The sequence below is a fragment of the Coregonus lavaretus genome (genome assembly GCF_964263955.1).
Source record: "Coregonus lavaretus genome assembly, chromosome: 3".
Taxonomy (NCBI): domain Eukaryota; kingdom Metazoa; phylum Chordata; class Actinopteri; order Salmoniformes; family Salmonidae; genus Coregonus; species Coregonus lavaretus.
This window is the reverse complement of record NC_139990.1, coordinates 51,822,753-51,839,068: the sequence shown is the minus strand read 5'-3', so window position 1 is coordinate 51,839,068 and position 16,316 is coordinate 51,822,753. Positions and strand designations below refer to the sequence as shown.

At 44.6% G+C, this 16,316-nt stretch overlaps 1 protein-coding gene across 2 annotated transcripts; it reads right to left on the bottom strand.

The window, feature by feature from the left end:
* Nucleotides 1-230: 230 nt before the first annotated feature.
* LOC311121620 (polyhomeotic-like protein 1) lies at nt 231-10,130 on the bottom strand. Of its 2 annotated transcripts, none has more exons than XM_084157981.1 (15): nt 9,963-10,130; nt 9,225-9,346; nt 8,710-8,823; nt 7,958-8,023; nt 7,681-7,824; nt 7,402-7,572; nt 7,206-7,287; nt 6,331-7,073; nt 6,093-6,234; nt 5,683-5,861; nt 3,990-4,056; nt 3,407-3,494; nt 3,073-3,244; nt 1,617-1,857; nt 231-1,220 (listed from the first exon to the last, which is right to left on the bottom strand). In XM_084157981.1, exons 2-15 carry the CDS (start codon nt 9,339-9,341, stop codon nt 1,069-1,071), a joined length of 2,478 nt encoding a protein of 825 aa, XP_084014107.1. In that variant the 5' UTR covers nt 9,342-9,346; nt 9,963-10,130; the 3' UTR covers nt 231-1,068. The 2 variants fall into 2 exon arrangements, with proteins under 2 accessions (XP_084014107.1, XP_084014108.1); XM_084157982.1 differs by having other exon boundaries at nt 9,990-10,128.
* Nucleotides 10,131-16,316: the final 6,186 nt, after the last annotated feature.

Sequence of the window (16,316 nt, the reverse complement as noted above, 5' to 3'; positions counted from 1 at the left end):
TGTTGTGTTAATATTTTTGTTCAGTGTAATTCCAGTCCCAGAGGGCTGAAACATGTCTAGTTTTCATCCTCTCCTAATAAGGGACTGGTTCAGACCTGGGACACCAGGTGAGTGCAATTAACTACCAGGTAGAAACAAAAAACAGAAGTGTTTCAGCCCTCCAGGACCGGAGTTGAACAGCCCTGAGAGTCTATAGCAGCCATATACAAACAACACTCGGAGCTAACGAGCATCGTTCCAGTAACAGGTGTTTATTGGTAGTACTGCATACACACAGTATCTCCCCTCTCAGGACAAATACCCATATTCAGGTAGTTCAGTCAGTTACTAATATACTCACTACATCCTCTCCATGAAAAACTTCCTCCCACACCAAAATAATAACTTTGATTATAGTACAAAAGATCAAAGCTATAAAACAGAGTCCTATCTGGTGAAATTAAAAAACAATTTGTTCAAGCTCTTTAATATCCTTTCATACAGGTGATTAGAGCCTGGCTGGACTGACATCTACATTAACATTACAAATCTACTTTGTAAAAAATAAAAAATAAGAAAGTGAAATGGATCATTTTCAATAATAACACTATGGTTATAGCACCGCTGAAATGTAGAAAAAGGCAACTTGAACTGTCCTAGCTAGCTAGCCAGCCATGGTTACTGTAGGTGACCACGTTTGCAGTCTCACATGAGTATATGTTTCTACTGACAGACACACACATACATACATCAACTCACCCACACAAACATGAACACTCTAAAGACAGACTATCAGATGCCCATGCTCACCACTCACTCATAACTAACAGATGTTTTTGCACATTCAATGTCCAGGAAAGTCAAAGCATATCCTAATGATTTCCCCTTCTCTTCCTCTTACTTATATTCAACCCCCTTCTCTTCATCTAGTCTCTAAAATGACTGATGTTCATGATCAAAATTAACCCCCATTTTCCTCTCCCTTTCAGTCTTGGTCTCAGGCTTGAATGTCACTAATACAAGTCTTTAGTGTGGGTCCCAGTTTGAAGTTCATTTGAACCCCTCTCTTCCTCCTCCCCCCTTCCCCCGTCAGTCTCGTAGGCTGTTGATGGAGGCACAGATCTTGAGGGCGGGTCCTAGTTTGATGTTCATGGTGGAGATGAGGTGTTCTTCTCTGAGTAGCAGCAGGGCCTGTCCGTCAATCTCCTGGGACAAGAACTGGGCTGCCAGCTCCTCACAACCTGGGAGGGGAGGAGAGAGCGATTGAATACACTATGAAAGGGACTGCTCACTAGCAATGAACCTCAACCTAAAATACACTTTGGCATGGGTTATGTACAAACCTAATTCTGGGTTTCCCCAAACTCGGTCCTGGGGACCCCCCTGGGTGCACGTTTTGGTTTTTGCCCTAGCACTACAAAACTGATTCAAATTACCAACTCATCATCAAGCTTTGATTATTTCAATCAGCTGTGTAGTGCTAGGGCAAAAACCAAAACGTGCACCCAGGACCGAGTTTGGGAAACCCTGATCTAATTGACCAGTTGGCCATTGGTTCCATTATTATAGTTTCCCCTACTATGAAGACTCTGTATTAAATTGTTTGCTTCATTGATTGTTAATGAATAAGTACTGACCTTGTAGTGAAGAGATGAACTTGCAGACCTCCTCCACACCCCAATGGGCGGGGCTCCCAGACAGGAAGTTGGCCTCGTCCAATGGGAGGCTGCCTTGAGCCGAGTCGTCCAAATGGGGATCGCAGTGGGCGGGCCTAGGGCAGGAGAGGGAGGAGCTAGGGGAGAGTGATGGGGAATCTTCTTCCTCCTCCTCTCCGTCACAGCTGGACACATCCTCCGAGCGACTGGACTCAGAACGACACTACAGCCAATCATAGAGAGAAGAGCGTCATACATGTATACCTGCACATTTTAAATATGGAACTGACCCTGCATATATATATATATATATATATATATATATATATATATATATATATATATATATATATATATATATATATATATATACACGGAACAAAAATATAAACGCAACAATTTCATTGATTTTACTGAATTACAGTTCATATGAGGAAATCGGTCAATTTAAATAAATAAATTAGGCCCTAATCTATGGATTTCACTACTGGGAATACAGATATGCATGTTGGTCACAGATACCTCCCCCCCAAAAAATGGGCCTCACAATGGGCCTCAGGAGCTCGTCACTGTATTTTTGTGCATTCAAATTGCCATCGATAAAATGCAATTGTGTTCATTGTCCATAGCTTATGCCTGCCCATACCATAACCCCACCGCCACCATTGAGCACTCTGTTCACAACGTTGACATCAGCTAACCGCTCGCTCACACGACGCCATACATGTGGTCTGTGGTTGTGAGGCCGGTTGGACATCCTGCTAAATTCTCTAAAACGACGATGGAGGCGGTTTATGGTAGAGAAATGAACATTACATTCTCTGGCAACAGCTCTGGTGGACAATTTTGCAATCGGCATGCCAATTGCACACTCCATCAAAACCTGTGACATCTGTGGCATTGTGTTGTGTGACAAAACTGCACATTTTAGAGTGGCCTTTTATTGTCCCCAGCACAAGGTGCACCTGTGTAATAATCATGCTGTTTAATCAGCTTCTTGATATGCCACACCTGTCAGGTGGATGGATTATCTTGGCAAAGGAGAAATGCTCACTAACAGGGATAGAAACAAATGTGTGCATACAATTTGAGAGAAATAAGCTTTTTGGAGCGTATGGAACGTTTCTGGGATCTTTTATTTCAGCTCATGAAACCAACACTTTACATGTTGCATTTCTATTTGTGTTCAGTATAGTATGCTTACTTACTTTATTGTGTTCTTATTTTTCTATCTTGTGTGTTTTTGTTCTACCTTGTTATTTTTAGTATTACATTGTTATTGATCACTGCAGTGTTGGTTAGAGCTAGTAAGGCATTTCACTGTACTTGTGCCATTCAAACGTGAAACAAGAGGAGAGTAAACAACAGCAAAAGTTGTATTGCATTCTATTCTGAGTGGACATTCACTCTTTTCATGGATCAGAAAAATCCACTTTACCTCCTTGACAGGCAAATGTCTGCCGGCTATTTTAGCGCAGGCGATCTCTGAGCTACTCCTGCGAGGACCCCTGCGTCTGACGATGCTGTCTGGGGGAACGGGAGGACCAGGCGGCCTTGCAGAAGCTCGCCCCCTACTGACCTGGAAGTGGTGACTGCAGCTCACATTGTATCTGGAGGAGAGTGGACAAAGCAGGTAACAACAAGGAGTCAATACTGTTGGCTGCACCCAGGACAAAAAAGTGATGTCAACAGTGCTGACTTTAAAGTGTAGACCTGTTCTGGTCAGAGAGGTGTGTGATATAGTGAGAAAACAGGCGAGGTGGCTAGGGTACCTCTTAGCGCAGGTCTTGGAGCAGAACCTCTTGGAGCCCCTAAACTGACTGGCTGGAGCAAAGCTCTCACAGTACTCGCACTTCAACACTGGAGAGGAGAGAGTCAGACTGTTAGTACAGAGATGACTAGGGATCAGAGGAGGCTGGTGGGAGGAGCTATAGGAGGACAGGCTCATTGTAATGGCTGGAATGGAATTAATGGAACATTGTCAAACACATTACAATGAGCCCGTCCTCCTATAGCTCCTCCCACCAGCCTCCTATGCTAGGGATGACAACTACTGTACAGAATTAAGCTATAGTCCTGCAACATCTCACAGACAACTGGATCAGAGGCAGAATCAAATCAAAATAAGCTGGTATGGAGTGTACTCTTTAAGGAAGGTAGACAATATACCACCCACTAACCCAGTGGTTCCCAACCAGGGATCCTAGGACCCCAAGGGATACTTGGCCTATCCACAGGGAGTACTTGAGAAGACTCATGAGGCCATAGGGCTACTGGTAAAATGCACGAGGGGGTACTTCAGGGGTACAGTTGGTGGTACAGTAGCTGAAACATGTTGGGAACCACTGCACTAACCTGCAGGGCCTCCATTGTCAGCCTGTTGAACACCCATGGCTAGAGGCTCCTTCACTGGCCCAGTCACCTGTCAATCAATGTCACGTTTGGGTGTTAGAGAAGGATACGTTCTGGCCCTAAAGCAAAGTTCTGTGCAAACAAAACCAAATATCCTCTCCTGATCCATGGTAAGCAGGTAGCTACAGTGGGGGAAAAAAGTATTTAGTCAGCCACCAATTGTGCAAGTTCTCCCACTTAAAAAGATGAGAGAGGCCTGTAATTTTCATCACAGGTACACGTCAACTATGACAGACAAAATTAGAAAAAAAAATCCAGAAAATCACATTATAGTATTTTTTATGAATTTATTTGCAAATTATGGTGGAAAATAAGTATTTGGTCAATAACAAAAGTTTCTCAATACTTTGTTATATACCCTTTGTTGGCAATGACACAGGTCAAACGTTTTCTGTAAGTCTTCACAAGGTTTTCACACACTGTTGCTGGTATTTTGGCCCATTCCTCCATGCAGATCTCCTCTAGAGCAGTGATGTTTTGGGGCTGTCGCTGGGCAACACAGACTTTCAACTCCCTCCAAAGATTTTCTATGGGGTTGAGATCTGGAGACTGGCTAGGCCACTCCAGGACCTTGAAATGCTTCTTACGAAGCCACTCCTTCGTTGCCCGGGCGGTGTGTTTGGGATCATTGTCATGCTGAAAGACCCAGCCACGTTTCATCTTCAATGTCCTTGCTGATGGAAGGAGGTTTTCAATCAAAATCTCACGATACATGGCCCCATTCATTCTTTCCTTTACACGGATCAGTCGTCCTGGTCCCTTTGCAGAAAAACAGCCCCAAAGCATGATGTTTCCACCCCCATGCTTCACAGTAGGTATGGTGTTCTTTGGATGCAACTCAGCATTCTTTGTCCTCCAAACACGACGAGTTGAGTTTTTACCAAAAAGTTATATTTTGGTTTCATCTGACATTCTCCCAATCCTCTTCTGGATCATCCAAATGCACTCTAGCAAACTTCAGACGGGCCTGGACATGTACTGGCTTAAGCAGGGGGACACGTCTGGCACTGCAGGATTTGAGTCCCTGGCGGCGTAGTGTGTTACTGATGGTAGGCTTTGTTACTTTGGTCCCAGCTCTCTGCAGGTCATTCACTAGGTCCCCCCGTGTGGTTCTGGGATTTTTGCTCACCGTTCTTGTGATCATTTTGACCACACGGGGTGAGATCTTGCATGGAGCCACAGATCGAGTGAGGTCTACAATTTTGTTTCTGGTGTCCTTTGACAGCTCTTTGGTCTTGGCCATAGTGGAGTTTGGAGTGTGACTGTTTGAGGTTGTGGACAGGTGTCTTTTATACTGATAACAAGTTCAAACAGGTGCCATTAATACAGGTAACGAGTGGAGGACAGAGGAGCCTCTTAAAGAAGAAGTTACAGGTCTGTGAGAGCCAGAAATCTTGCTTGTTTGTAGGTGACCAAATACTTATTTTCCACCATAATTTGCAAATAAATTCATGAAAAATCCTACAATGTGATTTTCTGGATTTTTTCTCTCTCAATTTGTCTGTCATAGTTGACGTGTACCTATGATGAAAATTACAGGCCTCTCATCTTTTTAAGTGGGAGAACTTGCACAATTGGTGGCTGACTAAATACTTTTTTCCCCCACTGTAGGTGCCATCCAGGTATGTGAACTCACAGGGAAAGGCTCAGCTCCCTCCTGGATGACAAAGCCCTCTATGAGGTGTGTGAGGACCTGAGGTTTGACCACCGCCTGGGGCAGAGGGGCTCTGTCTCCCTGACCCCCCACCCCCCGAGACAGGGGCAGAGGCAGAGACAGGGTGGGGGGAGAGGAGAAGGCTGGCACCGCTTTAGGAGCTGGAGAAAGGAATAGAGAGAAAGTGAGGGAAACAGGGTAGAAAAGAGTGTTGGTGAAATGTCCGAGTTTGGGAATTTCCACTATTCATTAGAAAAACCAAACATGAATTTACCAAATATGAGTCGTGCTCTGTTTTACAACTTAACCTTAAATCCTTGTATCAAGCAATCGCCAACCTTAGATAGAATTCAACTAAACAAGAACATACAGTATAGCTTCAGACATCTTACCTGAGTCCAACGTGGGGGCGGGAGATAGAGGAGGGGCAGAATCTCTCATTGGTGGACAGCAAAGTTGGGAAGGTTCGACTGCCATCGCATTGGTTGCATCAGTTTCCGACTTCCTCTTCAATGAGCCAATTGCAGGCTTTGCCTAATGCATCAGGAAGAGACAAGTTTTGATTAACACACACACACACACACACACACACACACACATCCCAACTCTTTTCGTTTGTAAGAGGGTTACCATGGTGTTCCCTCCAGTAGAGGCTGTAGCGGTGCCGTTGTCCTGGGGGCAGCAGCTTCGGGCCTGGGCCAAAGCCTGGGAGTTTCCTACTGAGCCCTGCCTGGCTCCCACCAGCTGGACTGGGACATGGGGCGGGTGGTGGCCCCCTGTGTTGGGCTGGGAGTTGTTGGATGGGGCCGGGAGGATAGGTGGAGGGTGGCGTGGGGGCAACTGGACAGGTAAGCGGTGACCCTGTGAGGTTTTGGGCTGTATGTGTACAGGGCCAGAGCTGTGGCTCACCTTGTCCATGTTAGTGTTGGACTGCTGCAGTGGCTGCACCACCAAGGTCTGGGTGTTGACGTTAGTTTTAGGGGCGACTGAACCTATGGGGTAGCCCTGAGAGGAGGTAGGAACGTTGGAGGTGGGGACTAGGATGTGCGTCACCGTGGCAGCAGGGGTAACCGTGGTTACCGCCCGGGCCTGACAAAGCCCTGAAGGGGAGAGGAGGAGCTGGGAGAGAGGGAGCGTGGGAGAGGGGGAGGAGGAGGTGGGAACTGAGGCGACAGCGGTTGGGGCCATATGCAACTGGTTTCCAGTCTTGACATTCATACTGGGGAGACCGGTGGCAGTGGGATGAGTGTAGTTAGTCAGTTTGGTGGCCATTTGTTGCTGTTGGGGTTGTATCTGCTGCTGGGTGTTCTGAGAGAACTGCTGCTGTTGCTGCTGAGGATGCTGTTGTTGTTGTTGACTAAGAGAATAGTTGGCTGATAGAGGGAGAGAGAGTATAAAGCATGTTTAAAGTTGGAGAGAGAGACAGACCGTTCTTTGCATTTAGTGGCACACAAATTAATAGAGAATTGTGTCTGCATATTGGAGGCAAAGATAAGTCCTTTCACCTGCGTCTTTCCTGTCAGGAAACTCAGTCTTCACCGCGGCCACTCTGGGAGTGGAGATACAGTGGAGAGCCAGGTTCTGCACCTGAGAGAGAACGAAGAGGGAGACACAAAATAAGGCAAATAATTAGAAACAATATTATCTGTGCAAAATCTGTAGACTGAAAAATCGCTGCTCACAATAGGAAGTGGTCACTACCTGGTCATTGTCTGATTGGGCATTGGAGGTGAGAGGGACTTCCTGTTGCTGCTGTTGTTGCTGCGGCTGTGGCTGTTGCTGTGCAACTGTCGCTACAGCAGCCGTTGCTGTGCCACCAGGCATGAAGATGAGCTGGGAGGCTGCGAGGGGTGCCCTGAGGGAGCGGTTGACCTGTGGGCTCATAGGTCAGAGGTCATTGAATATAAAGAGGTTAATGGTCAACACAGGGAGGCTCCTTCTCAACTGTCCAAAAATCTGTCTTCTCCTTGTTCAACTCACTCTCAGGTACATCTGGCCCTGTCCTGCTGAGTTCCCACCCAGCAGCACTGATTGGCTGAGAGCTGATGATGTCACTGATGTGGCAGGGCCGAGGGGGCGGGGATTGGTCATGGTCCCTCCCCCAGAGGTGGTGCTCAGATTGACCTGTGACAAGAGGGAAAATGTTGATGCTGCCATATGCCAGGAATCTCAAAGAAAGCTAAGAAACTGCAATTAAGGAATCACATGGATAACAGTGCTTGCCACATTTATTTCAATTATTGACTGTGAAACTTACAGTGGTGGTTGCTTGGGACACACTGTGGTTGGGAGAGTTGGACTGGCGACTAGCAGCAAGGGTGGCCTGATAGAGAAACAAAATGAAAGAGGTATGTAAGGGATAATTAATGAGGGGCTATGCGTTCTATGGAAAATAGTTAATGACGTGGTAGGTGTGTTCCATGACGCGCTAGCGAAGTGGAACTGACCTTCCATGGAGTTGCATTATTTTCCAGAGAACGCAAAGTCCCGAGTTGATTATTCATTTTTTACCATGGCTATAATTGAACACATTTGCCGGTAGAAATGTGTTCAACATCAACTGAAGTAGCTAGCAAGTTTACTAGATAGCTACAGTTGTTGCCTTAGTAAACAAACAAACAGACTTGCTAGTTTAGCTAACCAAAACATCATACCTAGCTTGCTACTATGAACATCGAATTCAACAATACCAATGTTTTCAATTCAACTTTTGCTTTCAAAAGCAGCTTAAACAGAACATGTAAGAATGAACTATAGCCATTGAATTCTACCGTGTGTTATAGGGAAATAATACATGCTCTAGAATGCCATTCAAGACAATCAGAAAAAAGTATTCAACAATGCCATGGTATAATAGTGCTATTACCTGTTGTGTTACCTGCTATTGTGTTATTATTACCTGTTATTATTGTGTTATTAGCTTGTGTTACATGTTAGTGTTATTCCCTGTTGTGTTACCTGTTATTGTGTTATTAGCTGTTGTGTTACCCGTTATTATTGTGTTATTACCTGTTGCACGGCAGCCAGGTTGTGAAGCTGCTGGGCACTGTTGATTTGCTGCTGCAGCATGAGCTGCTGGAAGTATTGGGCTGCGTTCGGCTGTCTCTGCAGCGCCTGAAGGGCCTAGAGAGTACAAATCATCACCATCATCAACATCATATTCATTAAGATTAAGATCAGTTTATTGTTCAAATGCACACAAGGTCCACCCAGAAATTTGACTTCCGCTTTTAACCCAACCACTACGAAAGACACACATACAGGTTTTTTTTTGAGAGGTGCGGGGGGCTGCGACACTGGGCGCCCTGGGAGCTGTAGTTGTGGGGGGGTTAAGTGCCTTGCTCCAGGGCACAACAGCAGGCAATGGCATCTAGGATTTGATACCAGCAACCCTCCGGTGTGCACATGTTCTTCTTGACTGGTCATTCCTAGGCAAGGCTAGTCGTTCAACATTCAGTGCAGACAGTCGCCCTATTATCAAAGATAATGAATCATGCAGCAGGCTTTTTTTTTTTTTTACTCACCTGCACAGCTTGCCTCTCATACAGAGACATGTGGGCTATCTGGGGAGGGCGGGAGTTCCCAGCAGACGGAGCATTCCCATTGGTAGAGCCCGTGTTCTGGTCATCACCTGCATCCATGCTCTCTGCACAAAACACAGATGTCAATCAAATCATGCACTGTAATTTCTTACAGTACTGTCAAATAATTCTTTTTTTGTATTATATGAAAATATATACAATAACAATTGCAAAGTAATTTTATTACCTAGAAATCTCTATTCTCAGTATCACACATTTGACCTCAATAGACCCCTACCTAGTTATCACGTTCTAATCTAGTCTACAAATTAACTGGCCATAACTGCTAAAGCTATATATTGCTGTATGTTGTTGCCGTTGCTATTCTTAGATAGCGAAATCAATGGGTGAAATTGTCATTAGCGGTAGGAGGCCGGCTGGCTGTCAACAACATGATCGATGTCCGAAAGGGATGCAGCCAGGACCGAACATGGACGGACAAGAAGTGTGCTCTTCCAAACGTTTAAAACGTTAAATTAGACATCCAAAATTAAGGACAGACAATTGCGATTTGATATTAGCTAGCTATATTATTTACTTTTCAATGACTGGCAATGTTGAATTAGAAAACTAGGCAAGATCATTGCAGCAACAGTGCATCTGGCTAACGTTAGCATAGCTAGCTAGCTATCAAGCTAGATAATAAGTTGACTGCAAGACTTCGTGAAATCTTTCTCTTACCTCGATCTCCTGGACCTTTATTTTTACCTTTTTAATATACAATTCAGCTTTTATCCGTAAACGTTTTACGCATTTGCTTTAGGAAGGAATCTTTGGTGATGTTTTTCAGATTTTTGTGTGAAGCAAACAACGGTTAGGCAGATGAGAGAAATCCCACCCCCCTCTCACTCTTTACCATTCCCTTTCCGGCGCCAAAAATTACGTCATTGACATGCATCAGAGACCGAACAGTAACCCAATCCAAAATATATAATATATATATAATATAATATGCCATTTAGCAGACGCTTTTATCCAAAGCGACTTACAGTCATGCGTGCATACATTTTTTTTTTTTGTGTATGGGTGGTCCCGGGGATCGAACCCACTACCTTGGCGTTACAAGCGCCGTGCTCTACCAGCTGAGCTACAGAGGACCACTAAAATCGACCCCTAGACCCTACACCCCATGCACTTGTGGAGATCTAAGACTATTTGACAGGTGTTAGTAATATGGCATTTGCGCCACATTGCCCTCTGATAGTCTAGGTAGAAGTTTCACATATTGCTTACACTTGTCAAATCCTCTCATATCTCTACAAATGCATGTATAATCTAGGGGTCGAGTTGGGATTGGACCAAAGACCCTTGTATATATCAGAGATCAGTATATAATAACGAGATGCTCGTGCCTCTGCTCTAACAATGAGAGTCATTGTCCAAAAGACGGGAAAGAAGACGACAAGTTTAGGTCAAAATAAGACCATAGAAACGCATTGGGCTTATTTTGGACAGATTTTGGTGAGAGTGAAACCACTCGCTTCGCCTCTTGGTGAGAGTGAAACCTCTCGCTTCGCCTCTTCCTCTCATGTGCCTTTTACTGAGGAGTGGCTTCTGTCTGGCCACTCTACCATAAAGGTCTGATTGGTGGAGTGCTGCAGAGATGGTTGTCCTTCTTGAAGGTTCTCCCATCTCCACAGAGGAACTCTGGAGCATTCGGAAAGTATTCAGACCCCTTGACTTTTCCCACATTTTGTTACATTCCAGCCTTATTCTAAAATTGATTACATTGTTTTTCCCCCTCATCAATCTACACACAATACCCCATAATGACAAAGCATTATGGGGTATTATACATTTTTTAAAATATTTTCCTGCCCCCCAAACCCCCCCGGAAATATCACATTTAGATAAGTATTCAGACCCTTTACTCAGTACGTTGTTGAAGCACCTTTGGCAGCGATTACAGCCTCGAGTCTTCTTCGGTATGATGCTACATGCTTGGTACACCTGTATTTGGGGAGTTTCTCCCATTCTTCTCTGCAGATCCTCTCAAGCTCTGTCAGGTTGGATGGGGAACGTTGCTGCACAGCTATTTTCAGGTCTCTCCAGAGATGTTCGATCGGGTTCAAGTCCGGGCTCTGGCTGGGCCACTCAAGGACATTCAGAGACTTGTCCCAAAGCCCCTCTTGCGTTGTCTTGGCTGTGTACTTAGAGTCGTTGTCCTGTTGTAAGGTGAACCGTCGCCCCAGTCTGAGGTCCTGAGCGCTCTGGAGCAGGTTTTCATCAAGGATCTCTCTGTACGTTGCTCTGTTCATATTTCCCTCTATCCTGACTAGTCTCCCAGTCCCTGCCGCTGAAAAACATCCCCACAGCATGATGCTGCCACCACCATACTTCACCGTAGGGATGGTGCCAGGTTTCCTCCAGACTTGATGCTTGGCATTCAGGCCAAAGAGTTCAATCTTGGTTTCATCAGACCAGAGAATCTTGTTTCTCATGGTCTGAGAGTCCTATAGTTGACTTTTGGCAAACTCCAAGCGGGCTGTCATGTGCCTTTTACTGAGGAGTGGCTTTTGTCTGGCCACAACCATAAAGGCCTGATTGGTGGAGTGCTGCAGAGATGGTTGTCCTTCTGGAAGGTTCTTCCATCTCCACAGAGGAACTCTGGAGCTCTGTCACAGTGACCATCGGGTTCATGGTCACCTCCCTGACCAAGGCACTTTTCCCTAGATTGCTCAGTTTGGCTGGGCGGCCAGCTCTAGGAAGAGTCTTGGTGGTTCCAAACTTCTTCCATTTAAGAATGATGGAGGCCGTGTTGTTGCCTACCCTTACCACCTGGGGGAGGCCCGCCAGGAAGCAACAAAAGTACTGGGACAAATTCACTTATGTGTATTAAAGTAGTCAAAAGTTTAGTATTTGGTCCCACGTTCCTAGCACGCAATGATTACATCAAGCTTGTAACTCTACAAACTTGTTGGATGCATTTGCTGTTTGTCTGGTTGTGTTTCAGATTATTATGTGCCCAATAGAAATTAATGGTAAATATTGTGTTGTGTCAATTTGGAGTAACTTTTATTGTAAATAAGGAGATAATATGTTGTTTTCTAAACACTTCTACATTCATGTGGATGCTACCATGATTACGGATAGTCCAGACGCACAAATATCATACCTCCAAGACCGAGTGGCGCAGTGGTCTAAGGCACTGCATCGCAGTGCTAGCTGTGCCACTAGAGATCCTGGTTCGAATCCAGGCTCTGTCGTGGGCGGCGCACAATTGGCCCAGGGTAGGGGAGGGAATGGCCGGCAGGGATGTAGCTCAGTTGGTAGAGCATGGCGTTTGCAACGCCAAGGTTGTGGGTTCGATTCCCATGGGGGGCCAGTATAAAAAATAATAATGTCTGCACTCACTAACTGTAAGTCGCTCTGGATAAAAGCGTCTGCTAAATGACGTAAATGTAAAATGCTAACCTCTCACACCATTCCAATTACGGGGGTGTTATGATATTTGTTCGTCTGTAACTTTCTCACTCATTGTTATTCACAATTCATTCAGGACTATCCGTAATCATGGTAGCATCCACATTAATATAAAAGTGAGTCCAAAATGACACAATTCATTAATTTCTATTGGGCACAAAATAATCAGAAACACAAACAGCAAATGCATCCAACAAATTTGTAGAGTCACAAGCTTGATGTAATCATTTTGTGCTAGGAATATGGGACCTTTGACTACTTTAATACACAAATAAGCGAATTTGTCCCAATACTTTTGGTCTCCTAAAAATGGGGGGACTATGTACCAAAAGTGCTGTAATTTCTGAACGGTTCACCCGATATGGATGCAAATACACTCAAATTAAAGCTGACAGTCTGCACTTTAACCTCACAGTCATTGTATCATTTCAAATCCAAAGTTCTGGAGTAAAGAGCCATAACAACAACATGTTCACTGTCCCAATACTTTGAGCTTATTGTACATTTTATGGAGAGCCAATGAAACTCACTATTTTTTTAAATAATTGTGTGTCAGTAAAGTGTATTGTTTTGCCTACCTATTTCAGTGATTTAGAAGAATGTCTACTTTGCTATTTTATAAAAAATGGAAAAACGTGTCATCTTTATAATTTAGAGAGACAGAGAGCGAGAGGACTCACATGCTATAAAGTTAATGCCCACCTGTAGACAACTCCAAAATCAAGACTGACATGACAGAGAGAGAGAGCATGTGACGTGCTCTCACACCAAACAGGACAATCCAGTTCAGTATGGCACACAGCAGTGGAAACTAAGGTGGAGACTCAAGCAAAGACAGACTCTGCCATTGACAAAGACTAAATTGTACAGTATATAAGATGACTCGACCTATCAACAGTAGTACATTTCAGAATGTCTACTGTTCTCAACAAGGGTCCAAATAAAAGGCCTGGAAGACTTGAATGAAGCCGCTTGAAAAATGACAGTAAGCCTATCTATGAATTATTGGTTGTAGAATCACAGATGCGTTATAAAGGTTTTGTATAATTTCAGCCAGTAGTTTTGAAAGCAGAGCTCACGAGCCAAAACGGGTCGTGCACAATTGTGTATAACGTCATCCATTTCGTATGATATTTTACTTCTTGCAAAAATATTTTTTCCTGCAATTTGTATGATAGGTTACAAATTCCAATTTGTATGATATGTTACGAATTTGTAACTGCTTCGGGGCCCGTTCAATATCTTTAACTGCTCTGGAAAAAGATTGATGCATGTTTTGTGTTTCTTTTATTTGTACTGATTGTTGTTCATATTAGAGGCATTTCTATCAGAAAGGATGAAATTTGATGTAATTAAGTCGCTCTGGATAAGAGCATCTGCTAAATGACTAAAATGTAATGTAATGTAATTTCTTTCTTGTATCAATAGGTCCACACCCCCTACATTGGGAGTTGCCTATTTTGGGCATATACCAATGATTACACCACTGTCATGGAGAAAACAAACTGACAAGAGTGAGAGAGGATATTGTGAAATAGCAGGCTGGCAGATCCCAGTTTTCTCTACTTTGAGGTTTGCCGGATTGTGAGTGACTTTAACAAAGCACCAAACCGGGCTTTCATTTCATTTTCCTTTTCCATCCACTATAGAGGCTAGAGTCTCTGACCGCAACTCTAGCCAACATGACAGGCTTCAACATGAGATCGTAGCTTTGGCAGAGGAGGAAGAATTGGAAACAGAGTAGTGAAGGAGCGACAGACAAGGGGAAAAGGAGATAGTGGCAAAGGTGGTGAGGAATTAAGACCTCCAGGTAAGGGAAAGAGAAGAGAAGCGAGGGGGAATAGGGCAGAAAACTATGCTCTAGTTCAGGAAAATATTGGAGGAAAGGGTGCAAAGACCGGTGTCGGAAAGGGGGGAGGCAGGCGAAAGTACAGAGCTAGTAATCAAATCAGTTATAAGTGTCACGAATGTCAAAGGAACAAATGGAAAAGGAAATGTTAGAGAGAATGGAATGGTAGAAGGGATAGGAAATGGAGGAGAAGAACCTAAAGTAAGGGACAGAGGTCCAGGGAGATGAGGGAGAGGAAGAGGAAGGGGGGTGACTGCATATAGAGACGGTCTAGGCCAGGGAGATGTAGAACCAGTAGAACTGAAGATAGAGAAGAGAGGAAGAGTGAACAGAGGGGTGGGTGGGAGAGGTAATGGAGGTTTGGGTGTAAGAGGTGGAGGGGGAGCTGGATTGGGAGGAAGTGAGAATGAGGTAGGACAAAGAGGAGATGTTGAAGGAGGAGATAGGGCTGTGGTTGGTGGAAGACCAGGAGAAGACTCACATCTAACCCAGCAGGACTACCTCCAGCTGATGAAATCACTGAGCGTCAGGCTCCCTGAAGGTGTCCTAACTCCACAGGTGATTAAGCTGGCTAACATGGAGAGCAGTATCCAGGATGCCCAGAACATCATCCCAGACCTGGAACACTTTAACATCCGGTTCAAAGCCGTTCCTCGACTGGGCTGCCAGGAGGTTAAACACTTTCTGGCCATGAAAAGGGACGGCCAGGTCCTTCAAATCACAAAACTCCTCTTCTTTGACCAGGAGGATGATGAAGAAAAGCGTAGGAAACACTGGAGGGGGAACAAGACCAACACAGGCCGAGAGTTCAGGCTGAGGAATAGGTACATGGGTGATACAGCGGTCTCAACACCGGCTATGTACACCACTGCTGCCACCAGGAGTTGGGCTAGGCTGGAGGTGGGGGAGGGGTCTTCGATAGTGACTCAAGGAACTAGAGTGAATGTGAAAGACAATGAGAGCAAAGAGTATTGTGACGAGTCAGGGTTCTGGAGGAACAGAGTGTCACCCGGGCCTCGGCGGTTCGGTATGTTCTTCCAGAATAAAGCAGACAAGTTGGAAATGCTCAAGTTCTTTCATGAGCTGGGAGAGGGCGGGTCAGGTGGAACCAGGACAGCATCATACACCAAAGGCAACAAGGTGGAGTATGGATTCCTCAGTGGAAGGTTGGACTTCCTGGCCCAAAAAAGGAAAGGCCACTGACAAGAAGAAACGTGAGCGGCTCATGATTGAATGCAAAAGCACTACCGGCGACACGGTTGGGAAACTGTTCACTAAAATCCCCAACAGTAACCATGCGAAAATAAACAAAACACATGTGTACAGCTACCAGGTCCAGACCTACATGTACATTCTGAATAGGGAGGGGGAGGTAGAGAGCAGTGATGATTGTGAGACACTACCACCAGGGAGGGAAACCTCCCAGGGACTTCCACTGGAGTTACCTGCAGATAGAGCCCTCTGTCCAGGCTGAGATAGACAAGCTGAGGGCCCTACTCCAGGAGGAGGTGTTTGCTTGGTACTTAGCCCTCCTCAACCTCATCTTCCAGAGGGAAACTCAACCTCCATAACTGTGATTTGTATTTTTAATTAGGTTGTATGATTATGTCTAGTCTATGAATTATTATACTGGAAAGAAAATCTTAATAATTTAGTTATTTATATAAAGTATCTACATCATGTTTACAAACTGGGTGGTTCTAATTTTATATAATAATAATATAATAATAATATAATTTTTACTATTCTAATTACGTTGGTAA